The following is a 12,770-nucleotide window of genomic DNA, read 5'->3' on the forward strand; positions in this document are numbered from 1 at the left end:
AAAACACACCCCTCCTATTGGTTTGCTGCAGACATATGTCTTCATAAGCAAGGGCTGGGCTGTGCTGGAGCATATCCTAGCGCTGACTCCTTCCTCCCAGGTCATAAAAACCCCCTGTACACATCCTCAATAAACACTACTCCACTCCAGCTTTTCAAGAGCGATGGGAGAGTTGCTCAGCTTTTCTGCTGCCTCTTCCTCCTCAGTGTCATGGCAGGAGAACTGCCACAGCGTAGAGCTTGAGAGCTGAAAGATCACCTGTGAGGCCATTAACAGAGGGGACTCCAGTGGACAATCATGGTTATTCATCTTTACCTATCTATTATAGCATGTTACCAGTGACATTGCTTTCATTTTCTGTAGATTTTTATTAACTGTTTCCATTTGTTTTCACATCCTATTAGTAAAGCAGCAAGCATCACTTTTGGCATGCAGAGAGACTCCCTGTGCAGCTCAACCAGCACAAAGAAGCTGGACTTTTACAATAAGGTTCACATGATTTAATTTTATACACCTCTGAAGATACTACTCAAGTTAGAAATGCGTAATTTAAAATGACTATTGTACAGTGGAAATCACTTATTCACAATATTCATAGGTATTTAATTCTTTATTTACAAAATACTATCCTGAGAATTTTCCCCATTAAGCTTCAATTTGAGCAAAGTAGTTTGTATAGACCTAAGTAACAATGGTTACTTAACATAAGGAAAAATACCAGTAGGAGAGCACGAAACTGGTTCAGGACATTCCCCAAATGACTGTCAAGTCTCCTGCTGTGCTTCTGCTGGTTCTACAGCTGATGGATTTGACTGAGATGGTTCAACTCTATTTTCAGGAGGAGGTGGTGGAGGCAAAAATCCAGGTCGTTGAGGTGGATAGTGAGGATAAGGTCTCATTGGAAATGGATTTCTTACTGTGAGAGAATCAGAGTAATCCAGTTAATAAGTTAATATCAATCACAACAGTAAACATGCACACCTGCTCCTCTTGCTGGCCTACTGCTCAGCTAGGCCTATCTAACTACAAGTCACGTTGTCAGGATCCAAAGAGAGAGATGCCAGGAAAGAGGAGGGCAAAACCATCACTTTTCTAAGTAGTTACCCACAACAGTCTCAAAGCAGCAGCAGCCAACCTGCCAGCTCCTGGGCTTCTGCTGCCCCTTCAGTTTGCCATAGCAACCTTATGTGCCACACCTTACAGGTATTTTGGCAGATAAATAGCTTAGTTCTTCACACATACTCAGAGAACAGCAAGAGTCAGAAAAAAGTCCTGAAGTCTGATACTTACACCTTGCTCCAGTCATGCAAACTCCAAGGGAAAAGAGTTGTTTTGGGACTGTCCCTTTGCAGGGCATCAGCACACTTCAGAGCCAGAGGCTGAAACTTTTAAAATTTATGGAAGAAGCAATTTCATAGGAAGAAAAGAATTAAGGTAACCTACCTACTTGCTTTCCTACCCCTCAAAAAGAACCCTTTAAGTGCTGAACAGTACATGTTCCATATTTTCCACCCAAAGCTAGTATTTGTAAAAAGATCAAGATGAGCTGTTGTGAAAAAGGAAGTGTACAACACAATGAACCTTAATCAGAAAATATGCTCCCTGTTAGCTGAATTGAGAAGCAGTTGTGTAAATATGTACTCATCTACCCCCTGTGGTAACTCACTACCTGCACAAAGCACTCCTGTTCATCAGCTTGAAACAAAGGCTGGCTAAAGCCACCTACTTGGCAGCGGAGGGCGTGGAGGCCCGAAGTCTCGTGCTGGGAAGCATTCCCGTGGCCCATAGATGCCAGCAGGAGGAGGGGGAGGAAAAGGAGGGCCTCGTCTCATGAAAGGTACTGGTGGTGCTCTAGGATCCACAGGCATCAGCAGAGGTCTGACTGGAGGGAAAGGTGGGGGTACAAACACTGAAGCCACAGCTTCACTTTCAGGTGCCAGCGACTGATCAGGGAGCGAGTTCTGCAACACAAGGAAACCAGGGAAGTTAGGGGAGGGAAAGGGAACACCTTCAGTGCCATCAGGCCCATTTTCATGGAGGTGTGACACTAGCTAAGAGCTAGTTCCAACTCTGCCTTAGCTGCAGCATGATCCTGAGCAAGGCTGTCTACGTGTACTGACCATCTGCTTGACCACAGTTTCGTCTTTTGGGATATAATTAATTTTCAACGGGGATTATATTAGTAATACATCCAAGTAATTCACAAGACAATAAGTGTCACGGTAAAGCATACATAAAATTTTATCACTTGCACTGAAGAGTGCAATATAATGTGACCAATGGACTACAGACAAATGTTTCTATGTTTTTTGCAGAAAATTAAAGCTTCTTTAAATCAAGCCTCCCTTTAGCTACTTACACTAAGGTTAGAATGATCCTTCATCCCATCTCCACTTGGTTCTGTTCGTGGATTATGTTCTGAAGATATCTGTCCATCTGTATGCAAAAGTTTAAAAAGTTATTCAGTGCTGATCTCTTTCTCTCCACTGATTTCAGTATTTTCTGAAATCAGGATAGATTGGCAACAAAACCAACAGCAAGCAGTAGTTCCATTTTCTTTCTTCCTCCCTCCCTCCCTCTAATAGTTTATTTCTCTGGTAAGCCCCATGCTGGGAATGGCTGAGCTATGATATGCTTTTGGCACAGAGCTTCACCAATCCTATTCAAGTATGACAAAAACCAATTCCCTCTTTGGCTGACAAATATTAAGGAAACTTCCAGAACTACATCAGTTTTGGATGAGTAGTCAGGAGAAATAATACTAATACTAATGATAATGATAATAATAATAATAATAATCATCATCTTCATCATCATCATCATCCTCCTCCTCCTACTCCTCCTCCTCCTCTCATTTGCCTTATTTATCTTATAAGTAAAGAGATAAATAGAAACTTCAGTCTTTTTACTTTTAAACTTTGCTGGGAACAAGTATTTTCAGTAACAACTAGAGAAAACTATTAAAGAGAATTGTCAGAGAGTAGAATCTGACTGGATATAAATATATAAATATATACAGTAAATACACTTTCTTTAAACAAACAAACAAACAACCCTCCGAATCTGGGATTTGAAAAATGTTGCTTTTTTATGCTTCAGCTTGAATAGAGATGACTATACTAAAAAACAACAAACCAAAACAAGACTTCTAACTAGTGACAGAATTTTTATGTGCATGTTGTATTTCTCCTCCTCGAAAGCAAACAAAGCTTTTTTTCCTCAATGAACGGACAGGTTTTCTCAAAAACTCTAAATTACTTGTCATTTCAAGCAGGCCCAGCCTTGTTGATGATATTGTTACTTAATCCAAAACATTTCACCTCCTATGTCACACAGACATAGAAAATACTCATGCCTTGATATTTATGTTGAGTAACACTTTGCATTTTAGGTCCTTAGAAGTTCCTCACAAACTCTGTCAACCTTTAACTCTTCTTTCTGACAAGAAGTTTCCTGCTCCAGGTACCTCCTCAAGTGAAAAGTTTTCACAGTTTGCCACACTGCCTTAGGAAAATCCATATTCTTTTGTTCACTTTAAATAACATTTTGATTATCTTCCTAAGAAATGTAACTTGTAAAGTCTAATGAGTAGGAGCCTTGATTTCAGTACTGTGAGACACTGCAGTTCTGAAGTCAGATGTGCTGGATGGGCTGTGTTTGGTGGTTGGTTTTTTAATTGAAGGGCTTTTTGTGGGGTTTTGGGTTTTTTTACAAATACTCAGCCAACTCTAGTGAAATTATGTGTCTCTAAAAAGCAACATTCACACAGTCGTAATGAACTGTTAAATTCTTGCAACAAAGTTATCCAAAACCCTGTTGCCATTCAAGCTCTGAATTGCCCAGGAACTGACTACAACATTTAAAAAAAATAATTAATTGCAGCTCAGCAGTGACTGAAGAAAGGGGTAAAAAAGGATGCATTAATAAGTGCAAAGACAGAGTACCTCTCCTGTCCTTCAGTCAGCAACCAGGTGCTAGAAGAAAGACCTCAGTGGAACATGAAGTATTAGAAGGCAGAAGTGAGAAAGCAGAAGTGAGACTGACAGAAGGCTTGGGATGAGGAAGGTCAGTAGCTGCACAGGAACAGAACTGTCTTCCAGTAAAGAACAATTCACTCTAAAACCTGAACCTTCAACTTGAAACTAAATTCAGCATTCCCAGTTCTCACACACTGTGACACTGAGGACAAAGGTTCTCTCTCCTCTCCGCAAGGGAGATGGTAACTTCCTACTAATCCTGTCAGGAACTGAGTTCTGGGTGGTGAAGTTTCTGCTGGGAATTTAATGGCTTCACTTTGCTGATGAATCAGACACATGTGACCTACCAGGGCATTACATAAAGATGAAAAATGCTTCGTAAGTATTAAGCTCTTAAGCTGTCAGTGATAAGGTGTCTGTGACCAAACCTTTGCCTATGAGCTTCTGGCAGTTGCCAAGTGTCACAAACTAAAATGTACATAATCAGCCAACTCAGAACTAGTGGGTCAGTGAAAGGTGTGATTAAACTGGGACAATTCACTGTGAACTACAAAAAGCTGCCACTATGGTCAACAGTTTGAAGGAAGAGGCCTCAGACCTCTTGCCTCTGTGCACCAAGCCAGTGAACACCTGAACATTTGGCTGTTTCTGTTTCACTCTTTTTTAGTCTAAGTCTTTCTAATTTACCAAATGTGGAACAGAAAGTATGGGTTTGTGATGTTTCAATGATGTGATGAGCCTCATGGGAGGGACCAAAACAGACTCTCAACCAATTATGAGTGGTTATCACACAGAGCAGTGAGGGCAGACCACAAAAACACCTGATGACTGCCATTCATGGAATCCCGCCCACCTGACAGCAGGAAGGGCTATTGCTCCAATGGGGAATGGCTGCATCAAGGCCAGCAGGTGTTCCAATGTTTCTCACACAATGGAACTTCAGGTCTGTGGTAGCTAAAAACCTGTCCTCTTGCCACAGCTTCCCATGCACAGTCAGCTTACACTGGCATTTTCCATTCTAGAGTATCATGGAAGCAACTCCCACCTGTTTTATCAAAAGACTGAACACTGTAAGTTCGTAGTTCTGCTGGCCCAGAAAGTCTTCCAGTATTTGGAGGATTAGGGAAAAATCTTTCTTGTCTTCGAGCAGGAAGAGCTGGATCTGCATAAGGATCACCTAACATTGAAGAAATCACAAAAAGGCTCTGTGAAGATTTAATCCTTCAATTCCACACAATTTTAGACCAGAAAGGTTCTCTGGATATCTTAAGCTCTTGTAAATACACAAAGTTTCTATTAATCAGAGTGAGCAAACAAATCTTAAATAACCCAGAGGAATCCCACCAAGTATATCCAATTGCTTATGTTTCCAAAGAGATGCAAAAGAAAGTTCATTGATTTTTGGTTTAACATACAGCAGAATTTTGAAAGTTATGATTGCCTAAGTTATAAACAGTGGGGCCCTGAAACAAAGGTTCAGCGTAGCAAAGAAGACAAAATAAGTAACTGTATGTTTTAAGCCATTCTTAGGTAAGAATACTGTTTTCCATTATGTTTCATAGTGCTGTAATATGCTTCCACCAGCTTGCTGGCATCAGATCCAGCAATCTGTCATTCAGCTACAAGACAAACTGTATCAGTGAGATCCAAGGGCAAAGGTGGGCTAAGAACAAGGAGGAAAGGCCCAGGAAACCAAACTACCTCTCTGCAGTATGCTGTCAACAGGCCACACCTGCCAGATGAGAAACTGCATCCTGAGAGGACCCCGAGTTCCACTACCAGGCTTTCACACAGATGTGTATGGCTTGCTGAGTAATAACTGAGGTTACCTACTTTTTTTTTTTTCCCTAAACTTGTAATGTTTTTCCTTCTTTATTACAGGTATCCAGGAAGTTTGTCCATACCCCCAAGTTTTTATTTAAGAAATATCAGCAGAATCCTCTTTAACTCATCTCTACCTTCCCTGAGTGGTAAGTGCAACACAGACATTTAGCTGAAGAAGTGAGAGTGAAGACTGATTTTACTGCTGTTAATCACTGAAGATACAGTATCAACAGGGAAACATGTGCCAGAGAAGATGAATGTACCATGGTACTCCTGTTCTATTAATATAAATGGTGTTTTTTTTTAAATAACATTTTTCAATATTACCTGTTTTTTATTTAAATAAATTAGAACTTTTTACTTCTTAAATCTCTTATTAACTATCCAGCCCAGACAGGTCTTTTAATGCACTAAACAAACTCCCAGTAAAATGATGGAACCAAACAGTTGATTGTCCTTTGATAATACCAATACGTACTTAGAAGATAGCAGAGAAGTGCAAGTGAACCACACTATTCAAGAAGAGGAAAAAACTACTACTAAAAAATACCAGTTCAGTTGCATGCGCAAGTCCAAGAAAACATTTAATATTTTTAAACCCCAAATAGTTAAATATATAGACTCTAAGTCAGTAACTCCTCTTTTCCAAGGATACAGTAGCTAAGCAGAGTTTTTACCTGGTGGAGGAAGAATTATCCTTCGATCTCGTTCCCAAGGAGGAGACAGGGATCCAGTATCTGACGGTGGTCTGTGGGGATCAGCTAATCTTTCAGAATTCAGCTCTCCTCTTTCACTTCCAGCTTCATACATGGCAGTTGGTCCTCTGGATCCTAATTGAAGAAATCAAGTAGTTATTCACCCTTGTGTTTTAAATCCTCTGCTCTGGCTTTCCTCATCCAGTCTGGAGACAGTGGAACAGATCATGGGATGCCAGCACTGCCAGGACACAGGAGGTGCTGGCTCTACGGGGCTCTCCGGCTGTTTGCTACCAACTACGAGAAGGGTTCAAAGGTGTGCAGTGGAAAGTCTTAGCTCAGTAACAGCACAGCACAGAGGACCTGCAATGTTTTTAAAAAACTAATCATTTTACAAGTTTCAGTTAATTTGAACCAGACACCAGCACCCTGATGATAAATAATCTTCTCAGTGATAAAAACCTGCTGCTAATCAAACTAACAATTAGCACGATGAGAGTTAATACTGGAGTCATAAAACACCCATCTGCATTCAACACTCTTCTGGTTCTAATTCTTTATTCAAGAAGAAGGAAAAAAACAAACCAAAAAATCCAAATCAAACAAACAAAAAAACCCCCCACCTCTAAGGCCAGGTCAACACATAGTCAAGTGCAATAAGAACTGTAAAAATGAGTGATTTTAGATGGAAAGCTTCCTCTAAAACAGACTGAGTCTGAAAAATTACAGAAATACAGAATTCTGCTATCATTCTCTAGCTCTCTATGCTGTAATTCAACCTAAAACTTGAAACCATTGTGTGTCTTGTGCACTCTGAGGTAAGTACTATAATTTCACTTACTGAAATCCTTATAGAATAGAAATTGGGCATATTTCCCACTAATTAAGTAGAGGCTTCAATGGGTGCAATGGTAAAAATAAATTAAACAGTAGCTTCTTTATTACCTGTAACAGATGCTGAACTTCACTCTAGCATTTACCTACACTGCTTCCATCAGCAAAAGAAATATGAATGGAGGGTATTTTTCTTCCCTTACAACCCATAACACCCCAGCTTACTTTCACCTACTCTGGAATCTCTGAACTGTACTCCTTACACACAAACTTCCTGGTCCTTTCTATCAGTAGGGAAGAAACACTCTCCATGTATGACGGCTGCTTCAAATTTAGAACAAAGGGAAGGGAAACAGTTTACTGAACCAGTAACTTTCTAATACCACAACCTCCAATAACACTGCCTCATGTTTTGACAACATTCTCTCACGGACTGTAGACCAATGAGATGGAAGGGGCAGTACTTTTTCTTCAGAAAAATAACTGACTCCCTTTTACTTTAAAATCATATTTATTTCAGCAGAATCCCATCTGTCCAAGAAAGAAAAGACAACGGGTAAGTCTGGCTTTCTACTTTTCTTAATTTATGCTTCTAAAATGAATCCATTGACCAACCTACAAATAAAAACTAGATTTCCAATTGCATTGTTACACATTAAAAAACTTAGAAGCAAGCTGTAAAACAGGAAGAGTTTGTCCAATTAACTGTTGATGTTGAGTTGGTTGTTTTAATGCTTTTTGTCACGAACAAGAGGAAAAGGTGTGACAGGTTTATAGGAGAGGAGAGAGAAATCCAGAATAGATACATTTTCAAGTTTAAGAATTGTACCTCTTCCTCCTCCTCCACCTGGAAGCATAGGTGAAAGCCTTAAAGGACCCTCCAATAAAGTTGGAGGGGAAAGAAAAGCTCTTGTTTCAGATGAAGGCCGGCCCATTGATGAGGGTCCATATGGGGAATGCTCTGGAACAGTTAAAACAAAATACTCAAGTTCACAATACTTAGTTTAACAAACTGTATAAATAACTTCTCATGTGAAGTTAAAAACCAAACTGTGTAACTAAAATGAAAACTGCGCTCTCATTACCATGTGTAACATATTCCCAGTCTACTCTCATCAATACTACAAATGCTCTTAGTTTCAACAAAATATTCAACGTGACCTAGAGTCACTTATGACCCAATTATTTTTTTAAAATGACTGGTATTTGTACATACACATGGCCAAGATAGTTTTCAAACAATTAAATATGTGTGGTCTTTGGAAACAAAACCATAAACCAAAAGAATTAGGCTCCATTTTACAATTCAATACTGTACCTCTGCCAAATGGTCTCATTGGAATATCAAGAGCATAAGGGTCTTTTTCTAAAAGTTCAAGTTTAAATTCTGCTTCAGTTAATCTGCAAAGAGACAACAAATTAAGTAGTAAGTGACCAATAAATGCAAAAGCTTTACCAGACTACACTGTTTACTGCCAGGTTTTCTACCTAACTGGATAATGAAGCAAGGTATTTTATTTCCTAAATAAATGTGACAAAGGATGTCACAGCACTCTGAACTTAAAAATGCCTGACAGTATTTCTGTATGCTGCTGTGTTTAAACTGTAATTCAGAAGCTGTGGTTGCATTTTAGATGCCACATTCCTAGTATGACATCACTCTAATTGCCCTCCAAGTATTAGTTAACCTCACACCTGAAAGTCCCTCTCAATTACCACCAACTCTTAGTTCAGCATTAACTTCTGAGATAAGCTGTGAAATCGTAAGGTAACCACGACATCTGCTTGATACATACTTACTTAAAACAAACAAACAAACAAACAATACCTCCCCTTCCCCCCAACATTTGTGCTCTAGTACTAAATTCTGCTGCTTTCCTTTCAATACTCCACATAGTTCCTCAGTTCTTACTTTCTGGCATGTCATAATTACAGGAAAGCTCAAGTGACTCTCCTTCTTTCAGAACTCCAACACTGATCTCTCTGCTGTGTTTGGGCCACAATACATTAACAGAAAACATCAATCTGCCTAAATCCAACACATGCCAAGCTACATTTGTTTGGGAGTAGATAAGAAGAACTGCACTTACTTTTGTCTGTTATGTGCATTTTCTTTTTTTATATCATTGAGGTGTCTTTCAGCTGCTCGGGCTGTCAGCTTTGGGAAAGGACAAAAACCAGACGCTTAGATATTATTATTTTTTGATTAAATGCTTCATAAATATGACAATTCCTAGGTCCAAGACACTCTATGTAAAGTGTAGAAATTGCATTTTCACAAGATATGACTCATGTATGGAGCCTCACACATGTCAGCAAATGATATTAGCAGCTCTAAAACCTAAATTTTGGAGAAATGATAAGGCTTTCCTGCAGGTTCTTTAAACTTCAGAAATCAAATTCTTTGGTTATACCTGCTTTGAAGCACCTACCGAAGATATGAAGTCTCAAATTCTATGTAAGAATGTTATATTTTAAAATCAGATAGGTAAAATCTCTGGAATTATGACCACAAAGCACCATAGCTTTTAGCAGGATTTTATCTCAGACATTCTGTGAAAGTGAAGAATGTATTAGTCAGGAGATATTTTTAATTTTCCTGTTTGGAAAAAAAAGGCAAAAATGGATTTTGTAGAAACATTCTTAGGAAGCTGTCAATGGAACATACTGTTCTCACAGGACACAATGTCTTCTACTTGTAGATAAAAGAAGTGAAGTACACCCAAAGAAAATATCAAAATGGCATTGAAACAAGGCCAAAAGCTTACATTATTAGCAAAATGTCACACATTTGTTATATGGTGTCATGTTTTTCCAGCAGATTTATTGCTATAACAAATTATACAAGATTATCATTATACTGTGTTCATAAGTATCCAGTTTAATTTTTCCAACTATTTTATACAATAGAAGTGTTTTTAACATGCTTTTGTGTATTTCTGCAAGAAATATGTTTAAAAGTGAAAGGTTTGAGAATTTTAATGATCTGTTTTTAGTATGAACCAAAAGGTGGTAAAGCAAACTTTTCAAATAATGAAAAATGAAGATGCAGAAAACACAGAAAATTCAGTATTTGGAACTTACCCAATTATCATGAGCTTTTTTCTCATGTGAAGTAATCTGTGAAAGAGAGATTCATTATTCATCTAAATCCCAAAACTTATGATTGTACTTATGATTGCTCTTTCTTATAAATTTAATGTGTGTAGGTAATTTATAATGAGGTGCCTAAACTGGAAATTCAACTTTTCAATAAACTTATCTGGTGATCTCTGCTATGAAATCGTGTCAGTCAAAACCAGATGACATTAAGAAGAGGGAGGGGGAGGCAAAATTAGACACCCAACAAAGCCAAGCCCAATACAGTTCACAAGCTAACAGCAAGTGGTATTCCAGTTGCAGTAAATCCCTCCTACTGGCACAGATGTTGTCACAAAGCACAAAATACCTGATTCTCATAAGAACGAATGGTTCTCTCCAGCTCTTCCTCCAGGTCCTTTGCTCGCTCTCTGTAACAAAATGAGAACTTATGATATTGTAATAAAGCATGCAGGAAAGTTTTGAATACAATAAACTAAACAATAGCCACATGGTGTAATTAAGATAATTTTTTTTTTAAATCCAAAAGACAGTATTGTCATTTAGGCTCACAGGATACAAAAAAAATTACACTAACAGTGGAAATTCTAGGCCTTACATTCTAGGCAAACAGGGATGCAAACGAGAGAACAGAACCCAAACCCCAACACACCCCCAGCTTATCAGTGGTTTGTGATGTTTCCAGCATAAAGGCTTAAAGGCTGTCCTTCCTCACATGCCCTAGCAGCCAGCCTCACCCAGCTCAGCACAGGAACTGATGTGGCTGGAGCACCACACTGTCACAGGCTACCAGTCAGTCCTGAGGGACAGGCACCTGCACTGAGGTTACTTCAAGATCTCATGCATGATGCCAGCTGCCCTGTGCACAGCCTCTCTAGGTTCTACACTTTCTCAGCAGGTGGGCCAAAGACACAGACATTGCTTGGTTATACTCAACTTGCAATATTAATATTATCTTTAAAATTAGGATGCCTACAAAATCCACGTTCTGGATAAATCAGGAAGAGTGAATTCTATCTTCCTGTATGAATACTGAAGAATGTCCACAAAGAAGTATTGGTCACTACTGTTCAGTTAGGCCTAATACCCCCATAAACAATGAAGTAAAATGGCAAATATACATTACATATTGAAAACTTATGTCACAGTTAGAGGAAATGCAGAAAAAACCCAGAGGTACCCACCTGATGTAGCAAAAAACAGAGCAAAGCAGTTAAGAAACAGCTACAGCAAATAGTCACCATGACAATATTTTAGTAAATAATTTCTAAGTAACAGGACTGTCTGAAAAGCTTTGAGAAACAGAAATAGAATACTATAACTACACACCATAAATGTTAGCTCTGTAGGAAAACTGAACATTCCATTTATTTTACAACATTCCCTAAACTTTTTATTTTTAGCTTTGTTCAGTAATGGGAACTGGATTAGAGACCCACTTCTACCACACCATTACAGCTAATGTATCAGTACAATTAGGATTTTAATGGAAGACCAGGTGCCATAATCTTCAACACCCAATTGTTTTAACATTTTAACTTTTTTTAAAAGTAAAACCACCCTTAGTCTGTATTTTTACACACAAACTAGTGTCTAACACACATACACCACAACGAAACTGTGGAAGAAAATACATTTGCTTATGCTGTGTTTTTTTAAATTCTCTATTGCACTTTCTTCACTTTGGAGCAAGTGGTTACAGCAACTAAAATCTGCAATTACCTGTAGCTGTTAAGTTCTTCAGCAGCATGACTAATTTTTTCATCCACTTTAGAAAGCTTTTCTTCCTTCTGCAGACGTTCCCTCTCTTCTACTGTCAACTTCCTTTAAACAAAAGTCAAAACCTATGGTAATTTTGTTTCAAGTCAACAATTTTGAAAGCAGCCACAAATCATATCAAAACTAAAACCCAAACTACACTAATGGTCAGTGATTTGTTCTGGTATTTTCTAAAAATAATTTTCTAGAGGGAAAAAAAGATCATTACTAGCTATTAAAAAAAAAAAAAAAGTCTTTCCAGGTGCTCCTTTTTTATCCTTATGCCTTATTGGGCATTACAGAAGAAAAAACTCATGCATAAGGTAGTTCTGCAGAACACACATAGATACCACTGCTGAGTACAGCCCTGAATGGATAAACTGGTCAAACAAGCATTTTCCAGTGAACAGCAGCTCTTAGCAATCAAGCTGTCTAAATCGTGGATCTTGTGAACAGGATTTAAATTTCTTTTCTACCCAACCTTCATTTCCTACTTTTTCATTTTCCCTGTTTGAACAGACTCAGTTTTTAAAAGTTGCCTTAATAAATGCTAAGGTTTTTTGTGCTGCTACATCACTCCACC

General features: G+C 38.5%; 1 protein-coding gene across 1 annotated transcript in view; it reads right to left on the reverse strand.

The window, feature by feature from the left end:
• Nucleotides 1-335: 335 nt before the first annotated feature.
• The window catches only part of MIA2 (MIA SH3 domain ER export factor 2), a gene marked incomplete at its 5' end in the record, with an annotated part of 36,380 nt that continues 23,945 nt past the window's right edge, over nt 336-12,770 (reverse strand). Inside the window, 11 exons of the mRNA XM_084207922.1 lie at nt 336-916; nt 1,727-1,961; nt 2,360-2,436; nt 5,023-5,154; nt 6,479-6,631; nt 8,160-8,291; nt 8,649-8,731; nt 9,421-9,488; nt 10,415-10,450; nt 10,779-10,839; nt 12,152-12,253. Coding sequence (XP_084064048.1) covers nt 765-916; nt 1,727-1,961; nt 2,360-2,436; nt 5,023-5,154; nt 6,479-6,631; nt 8,160-8,291; nt 8,649-8,731; nt 9,421-9,488; nt 10,415-10,450; nt 10,779-10,839; nt 12,152-12,253 — 1,231 coding nt within the window. The 3' untranslated portion in view covers nt 336-764. The remainder of the gene's footprint in view (nt 917-1,726; nt 1,962-2,359; nt 2,437-5,022; nt 5,155-6,478; nt 6,632-8,159; nt 8,292-8,648; nt 8,732-9,420; nt 9,489-10,414; nt 10,451-10,778; nt 10,840-12,151; nt 12,254-12,770) is intronic.

Source organism: Fringilla coelebs (genome assembly GCF_963513975.1).
Source record: "Fringilla coelebs genome assembly, chromosome: 6".
In the NCBI taxonomy this organism is placed as follows: Eukaryota; Metazoa; Chordata; class Aves; order Passeriformes; family Fringillidae; genus Fringilla; species Fringilla coelebs.